The 26,196-nt window shown below is 41.6% G+C and overlaps 1 protein-coding gene across 1 annotated transcript in view; it reads left to right on the plus strand.

Moving 5' to 3' along the window:
- Nucleotides 1–233: 233 nt before the first annotated feature.
- Nucleotides 234–26,196, plus strand: part of znrf2b (zinc and ring finger 2b) — a 59,570-nt gene continuing 33,607 nt past the window's right edge. Inside the window, exon 1 of the mRNA XM_079276007.1 lies at nucleotides 234–621. Within this exon, the coding sequence (XP_079132133.1) occupies nucleotides 240–621 (382 nt within the window). The 5' untranslated portion in view covers nucleotides 234–239. The remainder of the gene's footprint in view (nucleotides 622–26,196) is intronic.

The raw sequence follows: 26,196 nt of genomic DNA on the forward strand, positions 1-26,196 counted from the left end.
AAAGTTTTACGCACGTCGCTAGCTTTTGTCACAGCTGGCCGGTTTAACTTTTCACCCACTGGCGTGTCCTAAATGTCGACGGGATCATAGCGACTGAGAGTTAGTTATGCTTTTCTTTACCTCCAGTAACGTTGTGCCCTGTAAAGCCATCTGCCTCAGGCGTAAATCTGGCGCACTGTCCCGCAGTGGCTCATAGAGAGCCTCTTTAATATTTGAAAGCCGAGTCACTGGAGGTTACCATGGGGGCAAAGCAGAGCAGCCCGGCCGCTAATCCAGCTGCGAACGGACGGACCAGAGCATACTCCGGCTCGGACCTGCCCTCTAGCTCGTCCAGCAACGGCAGTAATGTCAGCAGGACCACCGCCGGGGGTGTGAGGTACCATGAGTACAGTGCGTCCGGAGCCTCGTCCAGCACAAGTCAGCACCACGGAGCCAGGGCCAGGTCTATGGGGGGTTCCGGGACCAGACCCCAGTCCGGTATTAACATTCCGAACAGCAGCGGAGCCTACAGCTCCCAGGAGTCCGGCGGCAGCAGCCCGGAGGAGGCGGACAGGCTACACGAAAGTCCCCGACTGTTGATCGGATCACTACCAGCTCACCTCTCGCCTCATCTGTTCGGAGGTAAGAGGGACACAGCTCAGCACTGAATTGGATCCACACTGACACATGGCTGGATGGAGCCAATGTTACCAATATGTGGTTTAGATATTTCATGTAGTTCAAATGTGATAAATGTATGATTTCAAACCAGCAGAGTGAGTACCAAGTCAACAAACAAAATTTGTTCTCACAGCTGAATGAAATGTTGCTCAAATTAATGACTATTGAAATGATCAGAAGATCGATTAGTCATGTGACAGCGAAGAGAACAACACCTCAAAGGGCCACATCATGAGCATCTGTGGGCACTAAATGTAAAGGTGACGGAGCAGCTAGGTGCTGAGCTCATGTCACCAGCTCACCTTAGAGAGATTTCAACAGACACCAAAACTTAGACACTTATTTGTGTGTTTGTACATTTTCTGTCTATTTTATTTCCCAAAATAATATTCTGGCCGGGGAAAACTGAAGACTTTCATTTATAGGCCTAACAATTAGTCAATTCATATCCACTGTTAGTTAGCTGTATGAAATGGTAAAATTCCCCCAGGTTACTGAAACTGTGGAACAAATTGATTTCCAATGTACATTAAAGTGTGACTCCCCTCACGAGCATCACTAGACCGAGTACGTTCCCATTGGGGCACAGGAGTAGGGTTGGGTATCGTTTGGGTTTTTTCCGATACCGGTGCTAAAATGATACTTTTAAAACGATACCGGTGCCTAAACAGTGCCTGAACCGATACTTTTTTCTTCAAATTGAACAACAGATTAACTGTTAAAGTATACTATAAATATAAATAAATACAAAACACTTGGCTTCAAACTACAGCTTCAAACTTTTTAACTATGAACAATATGTTAACTGTTAACAGTTTACAGTGTACTTAAATAAATACAAATGAATACAAAACACACACACACACACACTCTATATATATATATATATATATATATATATATATATATATATATATATATATATATAATGAGAGAGAGAGAAGACTGGTGAGTTGTGGTCACATCAGGTCTACACTTCAGTTTCAGAACAGGCTATTTGAAATCCATCAGTGCAGCTGAGCCAAAGGTAAACCATAGTTTCTGTATTTGAAGAATCATTGACATTCCTCTTTCATCAGCTGCATCATTTCAATCAGCAGCCATTGGAAGCAGCAGCGATGATTTAGGTGTCGTTCGAAAAACCAAACACAAATGCACTGCCGTCCGTCCCGTTTATTTCTATGACGGTCTTCAGCGTTGTGATTGTGAGTGCTCTAATGCCTCGGTGTCAGCCTGGTCTATACTCAAAGTACTGAGGTAGGAAGCAACACTGTGCTCATAACTACTCCACAGATTGATGGAGACGCTGGTTTAATGGCATTCATGTGTGAGGACGATGAGTCACACATTGTGAAGATAAACAGCGTGAGGCTTCTTGTGAACTTCTTCTTGTTGAGTTCATTGATCATCACTCACTACCGTTCGTTCCACTGTGTATGGAAGCCTCAAGACATGCTGCCTGTCTCTTGTTGAGCTCAAGTGGAAAAGCAAAAACTCCAAACAAGAGTGTTTGAGATGCATTTAGCATTGCCTGGAAAGTGGATGAGAGCCGGTGGTTACAGCCGGGCTACTTTGCAGTTTCCAGCAGAATAAAGAATGTAATGAAAGTCATGTTGAACATTTGTCAGATCCTTAGTAAATCAAATGGTGTTCATGACACAAATCTATCCAGCTTTTACTGAGTCATCAATAATTGCTGCTTAAATGATGTTCTGTCTAATATGGGAATAAAATGCCTGATATCTGAGATATTTCTGATGGCATTTATTGGTCAGCTTTCATATTTATTCAAACAGTTTTACATTCAAATTTCATCTAAAATCAAAGTCTGACTTGTCTAACCCTGAGATAGGGAACTTTGAGTTGTCTGTTCCAGAACAGCTGATCAGAGTTTGTTCACTCTGAGTCAAGCCATCATCAATGAAGCTCTGATACCACGATTCACCATGGCAACAGGTAAATAACAGGCAGAGCCTCCATTGTAGTCTAGTGTACGTAGAGATATTAATGCATGTAAATATGGACTGTGCACATTTATCTTTAAACAAGAGCCGTAGGGGAAAAGTGTCAATGGGTGAAAACAAAAGTTTCATTCAGTATTTCAATTTATAATATATTTGTTCAGCTTTTATCTGACGGGAACAAAACACAAGAGTCAGATAACGAACAAATATCATGAAAGATTAAAGCATATATAGATTGAGAGACATGGTCCAGTGATATGTTTGATGATTTAAAGGTTCAAATCCGGTGCATTTTAAATGTTAGACATCATTTTTGGGTCTTGACTCCACAGCCTTCAGCGACTTTATTTCATCAACAAATGAAGTTCAACACTGTCACTGAAATGCTGTCAAAACAAGACCTTTTTAGAAAACTACATTCTACAGCTGCTCACTCACTATTCTAACGATTTTGTTCCATCAGTGACGGCAGACATCAGCTGTGTGCACAGAGTCACGATGGGTTACCATGGTAACAGATCTAGAGATTAAGTTACTTCTCCTTCTGGGCCTAAAAACCCAGAGTGTCCCTCATCGCAGGGAGAGTATCTCTAAACCCACTTTCTGAAACAGGGCCCTGTTTGTGGTGCCAGCCGCCAGCTCAGCCATCCTCATGTTGAGAGCCGTGTGGAGGCAATCCCTGAATCCAGGGATCGGCAACCTGCGGATTCCGCATGCGGCTCTTCAGCCCCTCTGTTGCGGCTCCCTGAGTCTACATCCAGACTAATACGTTTTCGTTTTAAACGATCTCCGTCCACACGGCGTTTCAGCATCGTTTTCTAAATGATCTCCGTCCAGACTTAAACGCTTGAAATCGAATATCACGTGACTATTCACGTACACTGGACATGCGGGTGTGTGCCGGTGTAAACGAGAAGTAGATTAGTTGCTCAAAGGTGCTAACGTAACTTCAGACGGCCGCTCCGTAGGGCTGATAACGCCGCTGGACACGCTGCTCGCTAATCGCTTCAATAACAGCTGCTTCCTCCGCAGAAATGCAGACTTTAACTGAACAACAGCTGCTAGTAAAGACAACAAGGTCAGTAATACCTGACCTTAAATAAAAATGTTTTAATATTTTGTCAACTAAAATGTGCGTCACATCTTATTACACCTGTCAAGACCTTTCCCTGCAGGTGGCTGATCATGATTGTCTGACCCCCGCCCTCGGTAAACTATCAATGGATAAATCCAAAAAAAGAAAAGTCACGGAGGAAAATAGTTTAATTCTGCGTGGACGTATTCATTTGCTTTCACTGCCAACGATGCTGGCTTACCTGTATGCTTGATATTTGCAAAGAATGTGATGTTGAAAGACACTTCCAGAACAAACACACAGCATTTGCTGAAAAGTGTCATGCTGGAGATGATTTCTCAGCTGCTGCAGCAAATTCTCCTCTTCATAAGAGTTTGATATTGTTATAACAGGTAAAATTGCAATAAAATGTCAAGAATTGTTTTAATTCTTGTTCTATATTTTCATAAATACAACAAACTATAGTTTTTGTATATATAATCTAACTATATATAAAATTTTATAAGCTGTGATATCAAATAGCTTTTGCGGCTCCAGACACATTTTATTTGGTGGAAAATAGAGCAAAATGGCTCTTTGGATAGTAAAGGTTGCCGACCCCTGACTTAATCAGAGATGTGTTCTGAATTGACCCTTGAACCTGTGATGGAAGGGGATGCTGGAAAGAAATGCAGCCGCGAAGAGTGAAACCGACTATTTTTGGAGAAATGCAACCCAACATCACGCTCCGGTGGCCAATCATGTAAGCGGTGAGCCAGAGCTGTGCAACCCAGCCATGAGACAACAATAGAGATTCATCACCGTGCAGTAGTTTGGTGTTAACAAGTTCCACTCTCATACCGCTGCACAACCTTGTGCTAATCAACACCTGATGTGCTGTGAATGCAGCTTAAGATGGGCGTGTGGTTAACATTCTTTTGAAAATGCTAGGACAAGTCCCACACACACATTTAGCTCCTAACAGTATTCTCTGTGCGTGTGCGCGTGTGTGTCCTGGGGTGTCTAGATATCAACTCCCATGTGATATGTAATATGTTCATCATCCCACTGTCTCACTTAGTCAAAGCTTTTCTTTATTAAAGTTCAAAATGAAATAGTACACTAGCACTACCATATTTATTTTTTCATCACAGGCTAGCGATATATTAAATTCATTATCTGGTTATTTATTCACATTACAGCTGATAGAACCATAGACTGGTTTGTTCACATGATGTAACTCAATGCTTGCTGTTAGCACACGGTGTCTCTCTCTGGTGTTGACTTATTCCTCATTCAGCTTCACCTAACGACTCATTTCATTTTCAATTCGTCAAAGTAACGTCAGTGCAGACGAGGCAGTAATCCAAGTTGCCAAATGAACTAATGAATACAAGTTGTACACTTTAAAGTAGAAAGCATTTATCTGGTGCACTTGTAGCTCTTGTAAACTGTGGTGGAACGCAACTAAGTACATTTAGTACTTGTACGTTACTTGAGTATTTTATATGGTATTAGAATATAAAGTAGTTCAAATTTGCTTCACCTTCAACATTAAACACATTAATACATCTGTAATTATCAACAATATAGCCTATATTATGGAATGGGCCATTTTGCATTCTAGTTTTTCTTTTGATACTTGTATATTTTGAAGTTAATACTTTTGTAGTTTTAGTTAAGAGTATTTGTACACTGGCTACTTCTTCCTCCACCGCTGGGCTCTAGTAAACGATCTAATCACAAACACAATAGTTTAAATATGAGAGGTGATGACACGGCAAAAAAGTCTCACCTACAAAGCCGGCTCAAAGAGACTGGGTCTGTGTTTCAGGACGGGTCTGTGTTTCAGAACGGGTCTGGCATGGGATGCTGATGTTGCTCCAGACCCCACAGGGGTCTGCCACCATCTCGCTAATACATTATATAAAACTCAGTGTTCATTTAAAAATACTCAGAAAATATTGCCCAAGTTGATAATGTTGCACAGAAAGATGGTAGCATTTGCAGAGAACATTGAAAGATTGAAACGTTCCATCTGCCCACAGACCCACGTCTTTTGTGTCATACACCCCATCCTCCATACTAGCTACCTCACACTGAAAATGATCCTATAAATGCATCAGTCTGTTGTTTGGGTCTGAACATGTTTGCACTACAGTTCAGTCAGGAAATGGCAGGGATACAAGTGAAAAGACAGACACTGCTAGCCCTATAGCAAAGCTTTACCTTCCAGATAACAGCAGCAACCTTTTACATGCACAAAAGACATATCCCTGGGAATAAACACAATGCCCTCAGGCTGCCACAAAAGGGTCTGGATTAAACTCTGGATCTCTTCAAATCCTTGACTCCAATCTAGTCCTAGAATTGAAGAACCCTGGGAAGCTTCTAACATCTCTGGAGCAGTCTGTGTTCTTGTTGTTAAAACGGAACACATGGAGATGATGTCATAGTCCAAAGTCCGTAACCATTATGTGTGGGTTGATTGTAGAATATCCATCCCAGTTACACTGTAAGCTGTTGTCAGCAACTTGTATGGCTGTAGCTTCCTATCATAGTTTAAGAACAGATCAGCAGTCTGGTTTTAGCAAATGGATACAGATCTAAATGTGACAAACTTTTGATGTCATGGATGTGCTCACAGTGGGCTGCGCTCTGACTGAGAAACGGGAAGATAAGAACTTTTGAGGGACTTTTTACGAATGCAATTAAAGATTTTCCATCTGCAGTTCATCTATTCACTTCCTGTGTCCTCTTCCTTCAAAAAGTAATTACAGCTGGGTCAAAGGTTTGATACAGAGCTATAGATTCTCTGAAACGTATTCTGTACATGTCTCTGTATAACAAAAGCAACACCAGCTGTAATATTCCATTTGCAACAAACTGTTATCTATCTCCACAGTACCTCCTGTACATTAGTATGACTGCCAAGAGCCCAATGTGACAGTCACACCTCTGCAGTGTTGCTATCCTGCTCTGATCATTCCATTTTTCCGAAAGTGTAGCGGCACATTTGTCCACTTTCCGATCATAACACGCCATCATCTCTGTTTTTTTACTGAGCATATTCATTAGGGTTGCACAATTATGGCAAAAATCATAATCGCGATTATTTTGATCAATATTGCGATCACGATTATTGATCACGATTATTCATTCATTTTAGGGACAACATATATTTATTGCACTTTCACGTTTAAATGAACAAGAACACTGCTTCCACTTCCATTGTTGTGCTACATTCTGGCTAATGTACAAATCTTTGCATCAGACTGGTCCTGATCACAGTGCATCTCGTAGAAGGAAAATATAAATAAAATAGTATAAACACTTTTTACCCAAAATGAAATCAACAGAGCACTGCTTTCTATGGAAGCCCGTTTCTGCCACTGTGAGGAAAAAATAAAGGTCCTGTTATCTCGAAATTTCGACTTACTATCTCGAAATTTCGACTTACTAAGTCGAAATTTCGACGTTCGATGAAGTTACGGTGCTTTTATTCTGAAATTGTATTTGATGTTGCGAACTGTTTCCGCTTCCGGTTGCGGTCGGAACTGTAACTCTGAACCTATGTGGCGTAACTGTTCCGTTTGTAGTTGTAGTTAATGTTCTTAAGTGCATTTACTGTCAGTAAGTGTTTGTCATGTAATTAGCAAGTGAATGAGACGAAGCTTGGCAGATCAAAATGGACACCATAATTGAAGACTACTTTCGACGTGGATTCACAAATCGTGAAATTTTAGTAGTTTTGGAGGAATCGCATTACATCAAACTAAGCCTCCGGACCCTAGAGAGAAAGCTACGAAAGAACCAACTTTGGCGGAGAAGAAATAAAACAGATGAAGCTGAGGTAGCATCCTTCATTCACCAACAGCTACAGACGTCTGGCAAACTGCACGGCTACAGATGGATGCACCAGAAATGTTGGATGGCCGGGATAATTACGGACAGAGAAACTGCGTCAATTGATGCGACTGATGGCCGGGAATAGGGTTGATCTGCGGGCCCGCTACCGTTTAAGACGGCGTATGTATGTCAGCCGTGGGCCAAACTATGTATGGCATATAGATGGATACGACAAATTAAAGTCTTATGGAATATGCATCAGTGGTTGCATAGATGGCTTCTCGAGAAATGATATGGCTAGAGGCATACAAAACCAACAATGACCCTCGTATTATCGCAGGTTACTTCATAGATGCTGTGACAGAAAACAATGGATGTCCGCAAAAAATCCGGCTAGATCACGGTACAGAGAATACCCACCTTGCAGCAATGCAAACGTTTTTGCACACCAGTGAGGATGAGAATGGTCCTGAGTGTGTCACTTTAGGTCCAAGTACTGGAAATCAAAGGATTGAACGTTGGTGGTGCACCTTGAGAAGTGAATGCGCCCAGTTTTGGATGGACTATTTCGACCAGCTGAAAGCAGATGGCTATTTCGTTGACAGCTTCATTGACAAATCACTGATCCAGTTTTGCTTCCAAAATACCATACAGGTACAGTATCCTAAAAACCTATTTATACAGTATCAACATAGATGTAGGGGAGACCGGGGACGATTGTAACACTTAGAGCTCACATTTGACACAACGTACCCTTATTTGTCTACTACAAATAGCAATATTTCAGCTATGTAGTGAGTGTGATGTTTACAGTAGAACCACGCCACCTTGTGGGTGGAACAAGATATACACAGTCAGTCAGCAAGACCGCATGAACAGCGTGTATATGAAGCTCGGAATAAAAGCCTGTTGCAGTGCATCAAGTCGTTGTTCGTCTGGGTCATAATTACAATACAGAAACATTACAGTGAGCAAAAAATATGTGTGTGTGTAGTTGTTAATTAGATTAAAATAATGTTACATCCATCCCCACCCCTGTCAGCCATGTATAGCTGGCTGTAGCAGCATGGTGGTTTGAAATAAGCATAGATGAAAAGTGTCACATCTTACCTGTGACTAAGTGACTACTCTCTAATCTTAAACAATTCTGACTTAAACAGTATCAGTACGAATCAAAATATAGACTTCAAGTCACGTCCACCAAATCTCTGTCTTACCTGAAAATCAGTGTTGTTGCTGTAAAATCTGCATACTTCTAGATATGACATTTCATATGCAAAGTCAGGAAAGAAGAAGTCATACATTAGATTGATCACATGACTCTTAGGTCATCCCTTCTTGGTGAAAGTGGTGCTGTTAAAACCATCCCTTTGATACAACCATCCCTGGTCTTCCCTAACTATGAGATAATACGCATAAAACGCAAATTATTTTCGAACAAACATTTTCACTCTTTTTCTGTCCATTATAAAGGAGGAGCTTGATGAAGTTGTAACTGCGTGGAATGACCATCGCATGAGAATAACAAACAATCCTCGGGCTCCTAATGGTCGTCCCTCCATAATGTATGCAGTTCCCAACCTTTATGGGGCTCAGAATTGCTTGCAGCCAGCTGAGGAAAGGAAAATAGAAATATGCCGAGAGGATTGTTGTTTCAAGGACTGTCCTTGTGATGAGGACGTGTTTCACCTGTGTGTGGAACTTATGGCAGAACACAACCTGGCAATGTCTGATGATGTGTATGAAATTACAGACCTTTATCTAAGACTTCGTCAAATGATTACTGATGGGCTGGGGGAATGAAGCTTGTGCTATGAAAAACAGTAGTGTCAGCTAGGTATACCATTGTATATATCTATGTCCTGAATTGTTCATTGTAAATGCCATCTGAAATACAGGCCTATGGAAATGAGATTTAAGTTATGGGCAGATGTTTTTGTTGCCCCATGTCTATATAGCCTTATAGCTGCTTCTTACAAGAAAGTGACACTGAAAGCCGCTTTCAGCGGTCACAAGCTGTTGTGCTAATGTATGTTGTTTTACATTTTTTTCAAGCATCTCATCTCTCTGTACTAGTGCAAATACATAACACAACTTGCACCTTGGAAAATATTGAATTGTTTTTTTTTCAAATAGGATTAAGCAGGGAAATTGGAGCTACAGATCTCTTTTTTGTAACTGTGCAGCTTGATCATCAGCACACAATTTCACAAGCTTAACTATACCCAAAGAGTTACAACTGTAACACACAAAAACACACCAGAAGTTGATGATTTTGTTACTTTTGATATATTTAACCAGATCAAAAGTGAAGACCTGAGAACCAGTGCTGCCTCCTGCTTCTTAATTGAAAATGCCAAGACCACAAAATGAACATCATAGGCAGCTACATGTAGAAGCATCTGTAACAGTATGCCCCATATGGTTACATTTTTCAAAAGTTTGACAGTAAAAGAACAAGACTCTTAACAGTAACAGCCAAAGATATTTTTGTAAATAAAAGAACATGACTACACAGTACTGGCTACATAAATATGCATCTGTAAAAGTTGGCACCATATACACTGTAACAGTACAGTAACACATTTTTCAAAAGTTTGACAATCAAAGAACAAGACTTAACAGTAACAGCCAAAGATATTTTTGTAAAGATCCATATTTCTAGCTTCCCTTTATGCCTTTATGTGTCAACAAAACATATTATTCAACTGTGTAATGTAGTGTATATTCGAATGAGAAATTGTGAGGATGCTGCTGTAAGTGTGTAACTGGATATTTGTGACGATTTAGCCAATAGATTCCGAGACAAAATTGTTGTTTTGAGAGTGACCAATCCTGAGAGTTGAACAGATAAGTGATTTTTGCCATAGTGCTCTTTTCATCACACATTACTTACATTCTCCCAGAGCAAGAGAACACTAAGCAATGTAGAATTGCTAATTATTTTACTTTTGAGATTAGATGTTTACACCACTTACTTTAGGCATGTATTAAGTGACATTAACTAATGCCAGCCGAAATGTTACTTTTGTAGTATTAACTTTACATACCAATTGCTTAGCTCAAAAGAAAAGAAAGCTAAAAGCATAGTTTCCATAGACCTTGATACCTAAAACAACAAAAGTTACTTAAACATACATATTTGCCCTCCTTGAGCTCCACTAGCGTGATGCTATTATGTCCTGTGGTGTTATACTTAACACACACATACTCCCTGGACTAGATTAGATTATGTCCATTACCCACACATTTGACTCCAACACCTTGTTCATCTCAGAGCTGAAGTCAGGTGAGCTGTCATAATGGACTGACAGCTCCAGCACACCGCCACAAGTATGGGCCACAGGTCTTCTCTGAAAACCTTGAATCTGAGTAAAGCCAATAATAATTTCTTTCCCCAGGAATAGATCTGACCCTGTACAGAACCTGAGGAACAAACACAGATGCTGCTTATCAGCATTCCTCAAATATGTGGTTAGGTACTTCTGAATGTCCTTCTGCTGGACAGTCATTGTCTCTGGGAAGGTGAGAGACTTCACAACCTTTCTTACAGTTGGTTGCAGGTTTTCGTATACAGTTGTGAGGTCCTGAAGGCTGTGCCCGGCGGTGCTGAGTATTTTTGCCCATTGTTCAATGACGTAGGCAGGCTCTTGAACAAGCCTTTTGTGGGCAAGCTCCTGGAGGATGTCATTGACATTGCTGGCTGTTGGTATCCTTCTGCAGCTGTGGTTATCTAGGATCTCGATTAATTCTTCCTGGTCAATGCTGTTAAAATCTGATCTCCATGATTCAAACACTGTACACTCAGACTCAGGCATGTATTTGAGGAAATTCTCCACTACATCGCTCTTCGCATATCCAAAGGCAGCTTGCTCTAATATGACAGGCGCGATCTTCACTGGAAGGTATTTCTCCCTCGCCCATCCAAAAGCAATTATTCGACATACACTATCCCACTGCTGCTGCCCAAAATCATGCCTTAGAAAAGGCACTTTAAGAGCATTTCCCGTTGTGCATCGGTCATAGAATTCACTCCAGAATTCTGAAAGACAATCTCTCACAACTCCTCCATCATCATATCCCATCTCAGGTGTTTCATCTGGCAGTACAAGCTGGATTTTGATGTCATCATCTTGAAGTCCATCATCAGAGAAATGTTCCATGAGCTCTGGGAGTACCTGCCCTCTGTGAACAACCAATATTCTCTTCAGTCTCTCACTGGATGGCATGGTTTGTGGTGAAACAGGCAGTGTATCATCCAGATTATGTTGCTCATTTTCAGTAAAGTCTCCTACAAAAACAACGTTGCTACTCTCAAAAACATCTTCACTCCCACCCTGTGTGGAATATAGTGCAAAGTCAAAATTGTCATTGCTTGTAGTACTGCCAAGAAATATCAAATCAGGGTTGACTGTTTCAAATGTAACAGATGGTGGGGCTGTAGCAACACTGAGAGAAGAATTGGAGGTCTCATTCTGAGAGCTTTCTTGTCTCTCCAAAGATGGAGCCAAACCCACGCTGTGACTGTGTGGACTGTCCATTGCTTTTTTCTGTGTGGTCAAATAAAATCGAAGAAGATTGAGCTTTGTGTCAGTGTACAATTGTCCAACTGTAACTATATTGTCAACTGTCACCTCTTGATAATCTAAGACACTTAGATCATCCATTCTGTGGGCATGCATTACAAGGAAGGTTATTGGAGGATATCACCATACATACATCCTATATAAAACACATACATTCACAGGAATAGAGGCTCGCTAGCCAGGTTAGCCACTTAGCTCAACTTTTGGCTATTATTTCAACGGCTAATTACATGACAAACACTTACTGACAGTAAATACACTTAAGAACATTAACTACAACTACAAACTGAACAGTTACGCCACATAGGTTCAGAGTTACAGTTCTATGACTTACATCGTCAATGACTCGTCTGATTCGACCGCAACCGGAAGCGGAAACAGTTCGCAACATCAAATACAATTTCAGAATAAAAGCACCGTAACTTCATCGAAAGTCGAAATTTCGACTTACTATCTCGAAATTTCGACTTACTATCTCGAAATTACGAGATAACAGGACCTTTTTATTTTTTCCTCACAGTGGTGGAAACGGGCTTCCATAGCTTTCACTTCCATGTTATGCTACATTCCAGCTAATGTACACTTCTTTTCATCAAAATAAAACGTATACGGTTCTTATTCACCTGAAGCAAAATATAAATAAAATGTTTACCCAAAATAAAGGGCAAACTAAAAATAAATATGTCTGTTGCTCACAGTATTTTTTGGACACACGTCTTTGGCCAAATGAAATGCGATTGCATCCGTTATTTCAGCGTGTCTTTGGGAGGTGGATGGATACGCTGTCGCGCTATGCAGGGTCGCTGTTATGGTTTTCTGGGTTGACGTTGGACATGGACAGAGATTCAGTGAGGTAACGTTAGCTTTGGCCTTAATGCATTCATCGTACTGTGGTTTGTGGTGATTTTTCAGGTGGCTGAACAAGTTGGTTGTATTGCTATGCAGCGCAGACACAACTCTAACGCACTCTGTGCATATGATTTGTTCTTGGTTAACATCACTTTCCCTAAATCCAAAAAACTTCCAGACAACGGACGATGATCCTTTTCGAGGGACTAGCTCCTCGCCTTCTGCTCCTGACATTAGATTTACCTTTCACACGACACCCGTGACCGTCTGCTCTGTTGTCTGTCTCTCTACTCGACTGCAGACAGAACTTTCTTTGATACTGCCGCTGCAGGGTGCGCGCATGACACCTCCCAACTCGTTCGCCCCCTGGTGGTTGGCTGACTGTTAGTTGAGGAAGAGCTTGATTTGATATGTAACAGAGCACGTATTTTAAACGTCAATATCGCAGACGATCATGCTCATTTAGTCGTGGCAGCCAAAATCGTGATCGCGATTGAAATTCGATTAATTGTGCAGCCCTAATATGCATGGTCCCATGGGGATATACACCCTTTTGAATTTTGAGACCGAATGCTTTTATTTTATAACCATCCTTAAAGAAATAGAACAAACACAGTCAGTATTATGTAATAATCACAACGTTACTGAGACCTTCATAAAATTCCACAGTAGGTATCGTCTGGTAACTGAAGGCATACCGTTTTACTGGAATGTCATGACTCCTCACTCATGAACACTAGCCAGCGGTGGGCCGTCAGGGCCAGCTAAGCCTTCTCTGCTGGCCTAAACCTAATCACAAAGTTATAGCTATTTTATAAATTAATAATTTTTCACAAATACACTCCATGTATTCAAATTTTTTTCCCCATTAGCTTATTTTCTCATTGCACAGCTCCTGTCTTCCTCTGTTGCTCTGCTTCCAGCACAGCTTGTTTTAAGGAGAGCTCTTATCCAATCAGATTCAGCCCCTATGTCTCCATGTAAGGAGAGAGGCCTGATGCCCGCTAGAGAGCCTTTGCAGTAAATGGGGACGATATTGTAGACTAGATTGTCATAGTCTTCAACCAATTAGATCTTTAGTTTGACATGCTGGGCGCATTCTTGAACGTGCCAGTAGCACCCAGGTAGCCTGCTAAGTACGTCTGCATTAACATGCGCCGTTATTGGTCAGTGGGCCAGCGTGACTTTTGTCAAACAGAAAGCTAGCTAGCAGGTGTTAGTATTTAGTTCAGAGTTCAGGTTGAAACATAAGAGAAGTTACGTCATTTTTAGCGTTTTGCATTTGTAGCGTTTTGCTGGAGGAGGAGCAATGGATTTGACAGTTACTGACTTTGTTAACAAAGAAAGGAGGATGGACTTTGTCTATAAGTGAAGGCAGCTTTGGTAAGTGGACTGCTTTTGTTTTTGTACATCTGCAGTAGCGCTACTACTGTGTTCATTTGTCTATCGTGTCGTTTTTATAAATACTATGAACGGCTCATGCTCTAGCGCTGCAGCGTTTCTTGATTAATTTGTTGCTTTGTTGTCATGTAAATATATGTGACTGGTTCTTGTGAGTTTGTTCTTTTCATTGTGGTACATTGATTTGTACTATATGCATTGTCCGTTAATTACGAAGCATCCCGTCATGCGCGGGGTTATTATCCGGACAATAGAATCCGTTCAGGCTGTTGTTTTTCTTTTTACAAATCAAGCATGATGGTCTGGAAAGATGGGGATTGTGTGGCGATTGCTTTAGCCCTGTCTGAATCAGTAGGGAATAGTTTAATGCTGTGGGGAGAGTTCGTAGATTGTGTGCCGCAGTTGTTTCCCCGCTAAAATTGTTTTGCTTAGGGTGCTTCTCAAGTCTCTTAATTGTCATTTCCTCGCTCCTCGATCCTCGCTTGAACCGGAAGTTGTTTCTGCGCCACCATATTGACGGCCGTCCCAAAGCTCTAACGTAGCTCGGAGGAGTGAGGATGGAGGATGGAGGAGGGACCTCGGAGGAGCCATGACCAAGGACCCACGAGAACAGACTTCCAGGAAGTCTTTTAACGGCCGACACGCCCCCTCATTGTTCATCAGTTATGTGATTGGACGCTGCAGCCGATCGGACTGACTGACTGGAGTTTAACACCAGAGTGAAGACAGATCACAGAATAAACTCAAGCTTTATATTTGATTAGGTTTCTGATTCACCATCTGGTTTAAATAAATGTTCATTGTAGTCTGAACAACAAAACGACCACAAACAACTTTCTTCATTTATTAGAAAGATTTGTGTTTTCATGATCTGATGTTTCCCTCAATGACTTTATTATGAATACAATTAAAGTCAGAGAGAGCTGAGAGATTAAACACGTTTTACATCATTCCTGAGTTTTTGATGACTTTTATCATTTAAGCGAAACAATAATCATATTATGGGTTATTTAATAATGATGCCAGTCACAATTTCAAAACGTACAGACGCAAATAATTCATGAATAAGACGATCGCATTCCGCCGGTAGAAATGGATCCTGAGCTTATAAACAGAACACAGGACACAGTTTGTTAACAGACTACAGAGAGAAACACTCTACAGTGATGATTACTGTGTCTTTATTAGTTATTAGTATTGTTAGTTACTGTTATAAAGTACAGTGATCATGTGAACAGATATAAACTCATCAAAAGTCTCTCCAGCTGTTAAAGCCGACTGACAGCTGATCCAGCTGTGATCAGCTGATCCGCCGTCATCAGAAACGGACGTCGCTTCACTGACGCTTCAGAGGAAAGGACGTCTCATGTGTCTTAAAACATATTTCCTCGTTCCTCTCTCCTTGCATGGTTTCCTCCATGCATCCCTGGTGGGAGGGACTAAGACGCAAGGAAAGGACCCAAGTGAGGGAAACGGGGATGCAATTAAGAGACTTGGGATGTACCCATTGCCTCCCTAAAGTGTGGGGACTCAGCTGTTTTTTGTTATTGTTAACAGACCGTTGTCTGTTACGTGAGCGCAGTCCACCGAAAACATTATATTTCCCACAATTTAAGCTTCTGCATTTTCCAAATGCACTAGTATTATTCAAACGTATTGTTCGGTTCGTAAGCCTCGTACAGAACTGTTTAATACGTGTATTGTTACACCCCTAGAAACAAATAATAAGCGTAGCGTCAAAATGAGCGTATTAGGAGCTGGCTCAAGTGTAGTAGGACAGCACAGAAGGCCCAGGCATAAAATGCACGGCCCGCCACTGACACTAGCTGGTGATTGGCAGGGGCTTGCTGTAGTGACCTATTAACCTGTACCAGCTAGCATAGCAGACATAGCCTTGAGTGAAAACATTATATAATTATTGTGATTATTTTTTTTACAAAACTGAGCATAATTTAGTACCTAGTTGCATAATGTGCAAAAAACATGACCAGACAAAACAACAAGAGAATAATGATCTAATAGTTCCACCAGCTGTAAACACGAGCTGTCTCACCACTATGTCTCATATCTTACGTTTTGGAGTGACATGCCTTTTACAAGTTAGAGCAGCAGCAGTGTACCAACAGACAGCAGTGACAACCGTCCACTCAAACATGAGACTTTTTGATCTCAGTGCTGCTGATGCAATGAATATTACAGTATCTAAAGGGGAGCTGGTAGGGCTTTAATCTTTATAATGTAATTCAATATTAATCATGATAATGAAAATAATAATAATGTTAACAACAACTGTAGTGGCAATCTTCCCTCCGTCCGATAGTCCACATTACCACTACTGTTACAGTCTGGGTTTGGCAATAAGCTTTACGTATGATGAATCTTCGTAGGCAGTAGCTTAATTTAAAAAGGTTGACTTAACAAAATAAAGTTACAAGATACATTCTTTGCTCAACTTGTCACAGCGTTAGCACAACGGTCAAAAAACTATGTTGCTCCGCAGACTGAATAACCTCAACTGAGGGCTGTTGGCTGTGACGTAGTCAATAATGCACGTACTGCATGTCCACATGTTTGTTACACAAATCACTTAAGACATCTTATCAAGTCTCATATGGCTCTTACACCAGCCCCTAATTGCTTATGCTGGCTGCAAAACAATTACCAAATATTAATTACAAAAGGAGCCATAAACATTCAACATGCATCCATAGTCATGTTCACATCATATGCAAAAGGTAAATAAACTGTATCCAGAGTCTTTCATCCACTTTTTGGAGTCTTCTTGTTTACACTGCTTGCTTCAGCAGGCTTCAGCAGGCAGCGTTTGTTTACAGGTCTGTCCAGTGTGTTGGTTTTCACACGAACTCGCCTGACTGTTCCACTGGAGTCTGGTAATGTCTTTACTGCACGACCAATGATCCAGTCGTTGCCAGAAGCAGTTTCATCCATTATCAAAATGATATATTCTTGCACACAGTTCCTCTGTAATGTCTGCCACCTCTGTCTGTCCATTTTCTATCTCTTCATCCCAGGCATGCTTCTTTTTACACAGGTCTCACAAGATGATCTTCACTGGCAACATGAGTGGCGGCCAAAACCCAAGAGGGTCTTAAATAGAACTAACAGTGGACAGGATCCCACGTCTAGTAACAGGCTTGTCTTGCACATTGATCTAGAACCTGAAGTTGTCGGTCTCTGTGCACCACTGAACCTCCAGTGCACGTTCCAGGGGAAGTGTGTTGTGACCTAAGTCCAGGTCTTTCACTCCAGGAACTCTTTCTTTGTCAAGGATAGACAACAAAACTGTCTTGCTGTTGCTCACCCACTTGGTCAGATGGAAACCTCCTCTTGAACACAAGTCTTGGAGGTCTTGTACTAGGCTGACTGCCAGATCCTGTGTTGCCGCTGGATGCTCTCTGAATCTTAACAGGACACCAATTAGTGTGTTGGTGAGGTCGGATCCTTGGAGTAACTGCTCATTCAGTGACATTCCCTGATATGTAGCAGTGCAGTCAAAGACTACTCTCCTCTTCTTTTTCTTAGGGTGGTACACTCCGCCGTCACTGCGACTGAGCTGCTCAGTGGGTATTTTCTTGGCGTAGCCTTTTTCAATTATGTTTTTCATGAAGGTCTTATAATCTTCATGGAAGTCTGGGTTTCTTTTGAATCTTCTCTTGAGTATCAACCCGCTGCTGAGCAATGCAACGATTATTTGGCACTCTGATGTTTTCACTTCTCAATGGCAAACTCATGCAGTACTGTCCATCAACCACCTTTGCTGACCTTGTAACTAGGTGCATGAATTGACGATCCTCTTGAGACATTTCTTCCTTGTCTTCACAGCTTTTTTCTGGGAAGTCTGTATTGTACTGCTTCACTAGCAATTCTTCTATTTCCACCACTGAGATGCGATTAGCGGTGTAGTTCTGCAGTTTACCGCTGGCTGTCTTAAGGTCTTCTCCCTTTCTGAGAGGTCCATTGATCAACCATCCCAGAGCAGTTTTGACAGCATATGGCCCATCACCGTCACTATTTATGACCCGCCATGGTTCCATAGCTTTTGGGATGTTGGCACCTATGAGCTGCTTCAATGTGCGGGAGACGCACGTCTTTCAGGTAAGGCCATTGCATAATATCTTCCTGTTGTGGGATGTTTTATTTCTTTACTGGGATGTGGCTGTGTGTAAACACCTTTGGCAGTTCAATGTATGTGTTTTCTTCAATTCCACAAACTTCTAGGTCTGAAAGAACACAACTCCTCATCAATTTGTGACTATTAGAATTGTCTAGATCCATTGTGTCGAGAAGAAACTGGGTACGCTTTCCTTTAAGGTTTAGTGTTTTCTGTAGCTCTTCAGTACAAAAGGTTGCAGTGCTCCCAGGATCTATGAAGGCATATGTTTCTACATGCCTTTCACTCTTTCTGGATTTCAGCTTTACTGGTACCACAGCTAGGTAGGCACAGATAGGCACTTGAGATAGCGTTGCTTGCAGTATTGCTCTCTTCAACTCTTTCTGGTGCCGCATTGTTATCTTTAATGACATGGAGTATGTCTGGGTGCCACTGAGAACAGGTCTGACACTTCATTCTCTTTTTGCAATATTTATTAATTTACCCAGTGTAAGGCATCCAAAGCAAAGACATTTAGACTTCAGGAAGTCTCTCTGTTCGTCAGTTCTTTAATCTTATCGCAGACAGACAGAGTATGACTCTTCTGACAGAATAAACATGGCTCGTGGAAAGCTGTAACAACATCCTTTACTGGGCTGCTTTTATTTGCTGTTGTATCCTGTACACCTGTAGCAAAGGTGCTTTCACTTTGACCAGTTTTCCTGATTGTTCTCTCTTTTGTAGTTTTATCCTTTTCTTTTGTGGCTTGGTAACTATCCACAACATCTCCGAAAAGAGGATCCAGAGCTACCTTTGCCTGCCAGTCGATAAAGTCAACTAGGTTAGAAAACCTTGGTCGTCCTCTTCCTCTCTCATGGATCTCAAATGCGATTGTTCTCTACCTCTCTCTCTCATTTTGTAAGGAAGCTTTGAAATGACAACTCTCATGTTAGTAGGATTATCCATTTCTTCCATGAATTCTATATCTTCTATAGTGTTCCTACAGCCAATCAGGAACAGAGCGTAAGCGCTTAATACTTTACCATCCTCTGGTTTGATCTGTGGCCATTTCAATGCCTTATCCATGTATGTGTTGGCTATCTTCAGCTCATCTCCATAATGCTTTTGGAGTAACTTTCTGGCCTCTGAGTAGCCGCTATCTGATAACATATGCTCACAACTGCGAACAAGTCCTTGTGGTTCCCCACTGGTATACTGCTCCAAGTAGTAAAGCTTGTCCTGATAACTGTCAGTTTTGCTATCCACAGCATGTTCAAAGGCCCTAATGAAAGATTTGTAAGTGAGGGGGTCACCTTTAAACCCTGGAATGTCTCTGCAAGGGAGGTAAGACATAGTCTGCTGCTTCACAAGCATTTCAGTGATCACATTTTGTCTCTGCATGACTTGATACAGCCTGTTTTCGTTGTTTCCAAACTGACAGTGACTGTTATCATGAGATTGGACGCGTTGCGTGTCTTGTGCAGTCTGCACCGCTATGCTTGGATCATGTGCTGCTTGTCTTCCTACAGCAGTATTTAAAGTTGGCTTAGCCTCATCTCTCTCTTCCCTTTTCTTACTTTGAGAACAATTCTTTGATCCATAACTGCTGACGTTGTCTTTAGCATTGTCATATTCTTCAAACACCTTGAGCTTTGCACTGGATTCCGCAATTGCAGTATCAATTTCTCGTTGTTCCATTTGAGCTTTTAGCTGCACTGTTTCCATTTCAAGCGCTTGCTTCCTTTTTAATGCAGCTGAACGTGCAATCAGTGCTGCATGCTCTGCTTCTTCCTTAATGCGCACTGAGAAGCCTGTGGTTGCAGATGAAGCTACTGAGCTACAGCTAGCAGATGAGCCAGATTTATTCTTACTCCGATGCCGTCTTGTTACAACTTGAGATATGCTGTCTTCTGCATTAACATCACCGTGTTCAGGTTTGCTTGCTTGAGATTCACATGTGAGATGAATTCTACTGGCATCTCTTTGATCTGTTACCTTCTTCCACATTGCAGAACACCAGTTTTCAGTATTTTCCACAAAGTCTCTTATGGGTGGTGATCTTGGTTCAAACCAATTATGCTGATCTGCTTGTCCTTCGTCTTCATCTAGTAAAGCTATAACTTCAGCATTGACATCCTCAAACTCTTTGAACACTTTGCTAAATTTCTGATGAAGCATATCTTCTACTTCATTCACATTTGTGCCATCAATTTTAAGGTTTTCAATTGTTTTCATCATGACTGAAAGTTGAGATAATTTACCTCTTCTGGTTCCAATAAGCCGACTGATTCTGTCTTCCGTGGCTCTTTCAGTGGGCTTTGGCGCCCTCTTTTGGTCAGAATAGTCCATAGCAACACACCGTTCTGCTGTCTCAGTCAGTGCACAAAACCGTCTGCATTTGCTTGAAAACAGTCCATTTTCAAATGAGAAGCTAATGTCCAACAATTTCTTTCAGTGTGCTCCGATTGTCCACGGATAGCTGTCATCCAACTTCCACTAATATTCACCGCCTCCACTGGATACAAGCCACGGTAGTTCCAACGGCCATTCCAAAGCTAGCAGCGATCTCGTTAAGCTAGGTACTAGCCAGCTAGCTAGCTCCAAGTGCTAATGTACGTAAGCTTTCTATCTATTGATTTAGTGGCGATGGCTTCCTAAGAATCATCCACAGTAACTTACGTTATCCATTATGAAGACTTTGACTTGGTCCTCATCCGTGTAAAAAGGTTTTTGATAATCCTTTCTTCTTTCCATCGTGAGCGAAGTTTTTTGACTCAAATGTAGCGGCAATCTTCCCTCCGTCCGATAGTCCACATTACCACGACTGTTACAGTCTGGGTTTGGCAATAAGCTTGATGCATAATGAATCTTCGTAGGCAGTAGCTTTATTTAAAAAGGTTTACTTAACAAAATACAGTTACAAGATACATTCTTTGCTCAACTTGTCACAGCGTTAGCACAATGGTCAAAAAACTATGTTGCTCCGCAGACTGAATAACCTCAACTGAGGGCTGTTGGCTGTGACGTAGTCTGTAATGCAACTAAAGGAGCATGTCCAAATGTTTGTTACACAAATCACTTAAGACATCTTATCAAGTCTCATATGGCTCTTACAACAACAATGTTATTTACAAAGCACCTTTCAAAACTACTGTTACCAAGAACTTCTTAAATAAATACAGGAAAGCAGGAACAATCAAATACAACATCCCATTCAACAAATATAAATAGCAGAAGCAGTAAAAACAATGGATAATACTACAGAAAATAGGTGGCAGAAAGAATAATTATAGAAAAGTCAACAGTAAAAGTGAGTCTTGAAGTAAAAGTGAGTCTTGAGAGATGATTAAACTGAGCGAACCAGAGAGTTTTCTAGTCAAAGCTATTCCAAAGGGTTGAGTCGTGTTGCGTATCACATTCTTGTGTGTAAAGAGGAAATCTTTTTGTCCAGAATTTTAAAGTAATCAGAAGCTTCCCAATCCAAACATTTTGTGTAGTGGTATCTTTAGTTGTCATAATGCAAAGAAGGTTGAGAATTACATATTGCAAACCACATAAATGGGATCTATAGTATCTTTCTAAGTGAATCCTTAAAGGGAAACCTTGCCAGATTGTTTTGTGTCTGATTTCTGATGGTAAATGTAGTCCTCTGAAGAAATCGATTCTGTAGTGCATGCTGTATTGAATGAGAAAGCGGATCTCTCCTGCTGTGCCTACATGTACCAGGATGCATTGCGCGTGAGCGGCGACGTTACACACTCTTAGCTTTTTCTGATGAATAAACAAAATTATCGATACAAAATGACTATTTGAACGAATATGACCAACATTCGTACACCAAAGCAGCAAATACAATGTACTCCTTCTGAATTAAAGTTTCACTCTTACAGAAACAGGACAAAAACTAAATATCAAAAACAAACTAAGCAAAAAACAGTAGCTGCATTTCCTGCAGGGTGTGTGAGATTGTTAAAACAATAATAAAAAGCTGGTTGATGTAGAACATCAGCTTCTAAGCTAATTTTAACATTACCGCCAATGGGGAAATGCTAACGGCGATTAGCATTAGCGAATATACCGTAATATATCTTCATCCATTTTTTCATGCTTCATACAGACATACCGGTACTTACAGACTAAGGTCTCTCAAGGCTACCAAACGGAAGAAGTAAAACGAAGCAGCATGTATAGAATCTAACAGCAACGAGGCAATACCGGTACCGGTAACTGTTGTTGCTCATAGCATTAGCATTTACGGCTCATAGCATTAGCATTTACGGCTACCGTAACTGGCTTGGCCGCTTACCGTAATAGGGCTGATGACGCTCCAATAACAGCTGATTCCTCCGCAGACTTTTACAGTACAGTAAAAGTCTGCATTTCTGTGGAGGAATCAGCTGTTATTGGAGTGCTAGCGCCGTGACCAGGTCTGTCAAGGCTACATGATGTGGTGTGTTCAAGGACCCAAATGCAGACTCAGGACAGCAGAGTTATATTGACTCGCAGTGTGTTGACTCGCTAGCTTCTAAGCTAATTTTAACATTACCGCCAATGGGGAAATGCTAACCGCAATTAGCATTAGCAATCTTTTCATGCTTCATACAGACATACAGTATGACATACAGACATACTGCATGACATACAGACATTCTTACATTACAGACTAATGCTGCATTCACACCGGTCGCGTTGATTTTTTGACGTGCGTCGAGATTACATACAAAGTCTATGCACAGACGCGATGAGACTGGCGCGCCGCGATTTTGCGATGGACGCCGCAAAAATCGCCAACGCGCGAGTTGAAATATTTCAACTTCTGCGACATAATCGCGTGACCCTGTGGCGCGATAGCCTATCAGCGTTGAGTTGCTCCCCCTGTCATCACTGGCTTCCTGCCGTTGTTGAATCAGGAAATAAATCCTGTAGCCGTCTGTGTTCACCCAGAGCTCTACGATACCTCATATCAATAGAGACTGGACCAAACTATGTGTATACATGCGTGTGTGTGTGTGTGTAAACCATACGGTACAAACAATGAATAGACGCTGCCGTATTTACGTCTACATGACGTTATTGAGTGCTGGTGGAGCTGCTACGATGTTAGCATAGCCTAGCACCGATCCATCAGAGCTCCATTGAGAAGACAAGTAGCCTACAAATCGGTATCATTACGTAGTTATTTCGGAGTCCCTTTTTGTCGGAGAAGACAAGTACAAATCGGCATCATTATGTTGTTATTTCGGAGTCCCTTTTTGTCGGTTTATTTTCCGTTAAATCACAGCCAAATCAGTTTATGTTGTGTTCCTACAGCTGTAGTAAACAGCGACCGGTGGCTTGCTACACAGTGAATACAGCTCGATGAAATCTCCTCTGAACAATATTGTGAACCAGATATGACGGCGTTTGGCATTCCGACGTTTGAGGGACTTCCACAACACGTACAAAGCAGCAATTGTCCTTATTCCTTTCATGGTTGAAAGCAGAAAGAAATGACGGCCAGGTGAACGGCTTCCAGTCGATAAACCACGCCCCCTCTCCGGCGCTACGCGATTTTGCGGCGTTTGGTGTGAACACGACCGGTGGCGCGTTGGACGCGATTTTGCAGTGCGTCAAAAAAATCAACTCGACCGGTGTGAACGCAGCATAAGGTCTGTCAAGGCTACCAAACGGAAGAAGTAAAACGAAGCAGTTGCTGGCCAGTTGCTGCTAGCACAACAGCTAGCAGCTGTTGGCCAAGCCAGTTCGAAGCATGTTAAAATGTTAAAAGCATCTTGCCGTTCAACCTTTTTTGTTAACAGTCCTAGTGAGAGGTAGGTCAAACGTCAAAGGTACTTCATCCATATTTATGTTAAATGTGTTGGCGGCGCAAAGCTACGGAAAAATATGCACATAAGCCGCACCGGCGTATAAGCCGCAGTCTCAAAGCGTGGGGGAAAAGTAGCGGCTTATATTCCGAAAAGTACAGTGTTCATTCACAAGGACGCAGGGATCAGAAGCCTGCAAACTCTCATACTGAAAGCATCTCACTGGAGACAGGTCCACAGGTCAGAGGGAGGTTTTCAGGAGACTATGGACTACGGAGCTGAGCCTCGGTGGTGTTCGTGGCTGAGTCGGTCCAGGTTAGCTAAAGTCTATCTTGACGAGATAAGCCGGTGGCGACCTAACCCGCTCTCCTAATCTCTGTCTGAATACATCAGCAGGTGTGTGCTGGTGTCTCACTGCACGGCCTCACCTGAAGACAGGTTTTGAAACCTCCTTTGTTAGTCGGAGCATACATCCCATCTGGCCAGTCGCTCACTAAAGTGGGCTGGATTGTCTGATGCAGCCACGGCTGGTTTGTACGATGTGTTGTCTAAGCATCCCGGAAATAGAATTTTTTTTTAGCTTTTTCTGCTTGGTAACACTTAAAGGTGCGGTGAGAAGCCCACCCTCATATAAGGTTTCCAAAACTGTTGGACCAGCTTCCTCGATTTTGGACTCTCGCTCTCCTTGCCAGTGCTGTTCAGGCTGTTTGAAATTGCTCAGCGTCACACAATGTTGAACTCAACATGAAAGAGTACTTTATCTCTGAAAAACAAAAAAAACATCCACTGATGCTAGTGTGACCGAGTTGTTATTGATGGATGTTAGCAGCCGCTAACGTCTTAGTGTTCAAGTCTTCATTATTAGTATTATATTACAGTGATTTTATTTGATGGAAATAAAACATGTTTTTAAAGTCATTTTTACAACTGTGATGGTTTTATTACAGTTTTTCTCAATTGCTAAGACACATTTCTTGAAACGGTCACCCATTCTCTCAAAACTGTAAACACAAAACCTCATCTTCAAGCACTATTTACAAAACCTCTGAATCCTCTTGCAAAATGAAACTTTCGCCTCAAAACAGTTTTACCTGTGCTCAAAATCAAACACTGCTCTCAAATCATAAACAAAGTGATCAAAATAACATACACCATCAAGCAGTCAGTAAACATGATGCTAGTGTGACCGAGTTGTTATTGATTGATGTTAGCAGCTGCTAACGTCTTAGTGTTCAAAGAAATAGGACTGAGTGGATCCGGTTTAAATCCTGCAGGTGTACCAAGAAGGAGCATGTGCTTGCAGTTTGCATGCACAAACTTCTAACATTTAGCGACCACGTTCACTACTAGTGTTTTGATAGCGTAGCTATTTTCAGTATAATGTCAAGTTTACGGTAGCAAGGTATTTTTTAACCTAAAGGATTCAGGTGCAGATTCTGCACCTCCTTGTCATGCGAGTCAATTGTCGGTCCCGGACTCTCTGCCCCTTAGAGAGCTGCAGGATTGAGTCCTAAAACCCTGACATGAGTCAGCATCTTTGAATTTCTGGTTCACTCGTCTTGAAGTTGATGTGTCTTTTGAATGTGTTTTTGGTCAGATGTCTGAAATAAGGTGTGTGGTTAAAAGAAGCTGAAGAGATTTTTTTACGTTGTGTTCTACAACAAAAAATACGTCAGTAACTACATACCTTGTGTAGTTTGAAGCTTTTATGTGTCGGTTCTAACAAACGTCTTCACTAGAGCACTAGTTCTCTTTTATCTTAGTGGTGACGTGAAGTCATGTGACCGTGGTGGAGTTCCTTTATAGACTAATGCAGCGGTTCCCAAACTTTTTAGGCCACGCACCCCCTTCTATATCCTGACCCCCCCCCCCCCCTTAATGAAAAAAAAAAGCAACGGAGCATAAAAATCGGACCAAT

This window comes from Melanostigma gelatinosum, assembly GCF_949748355.1.
Source record: "Melanostigma gelatinosum genome assembly, chromosome: 9".
Lineage (NCBI taxonomy): Eukaryota > Metazoa > Chordata > Actinopteri > Perciformes > Zoarcidae > Melanostigma > Melanostigma gelatinosum.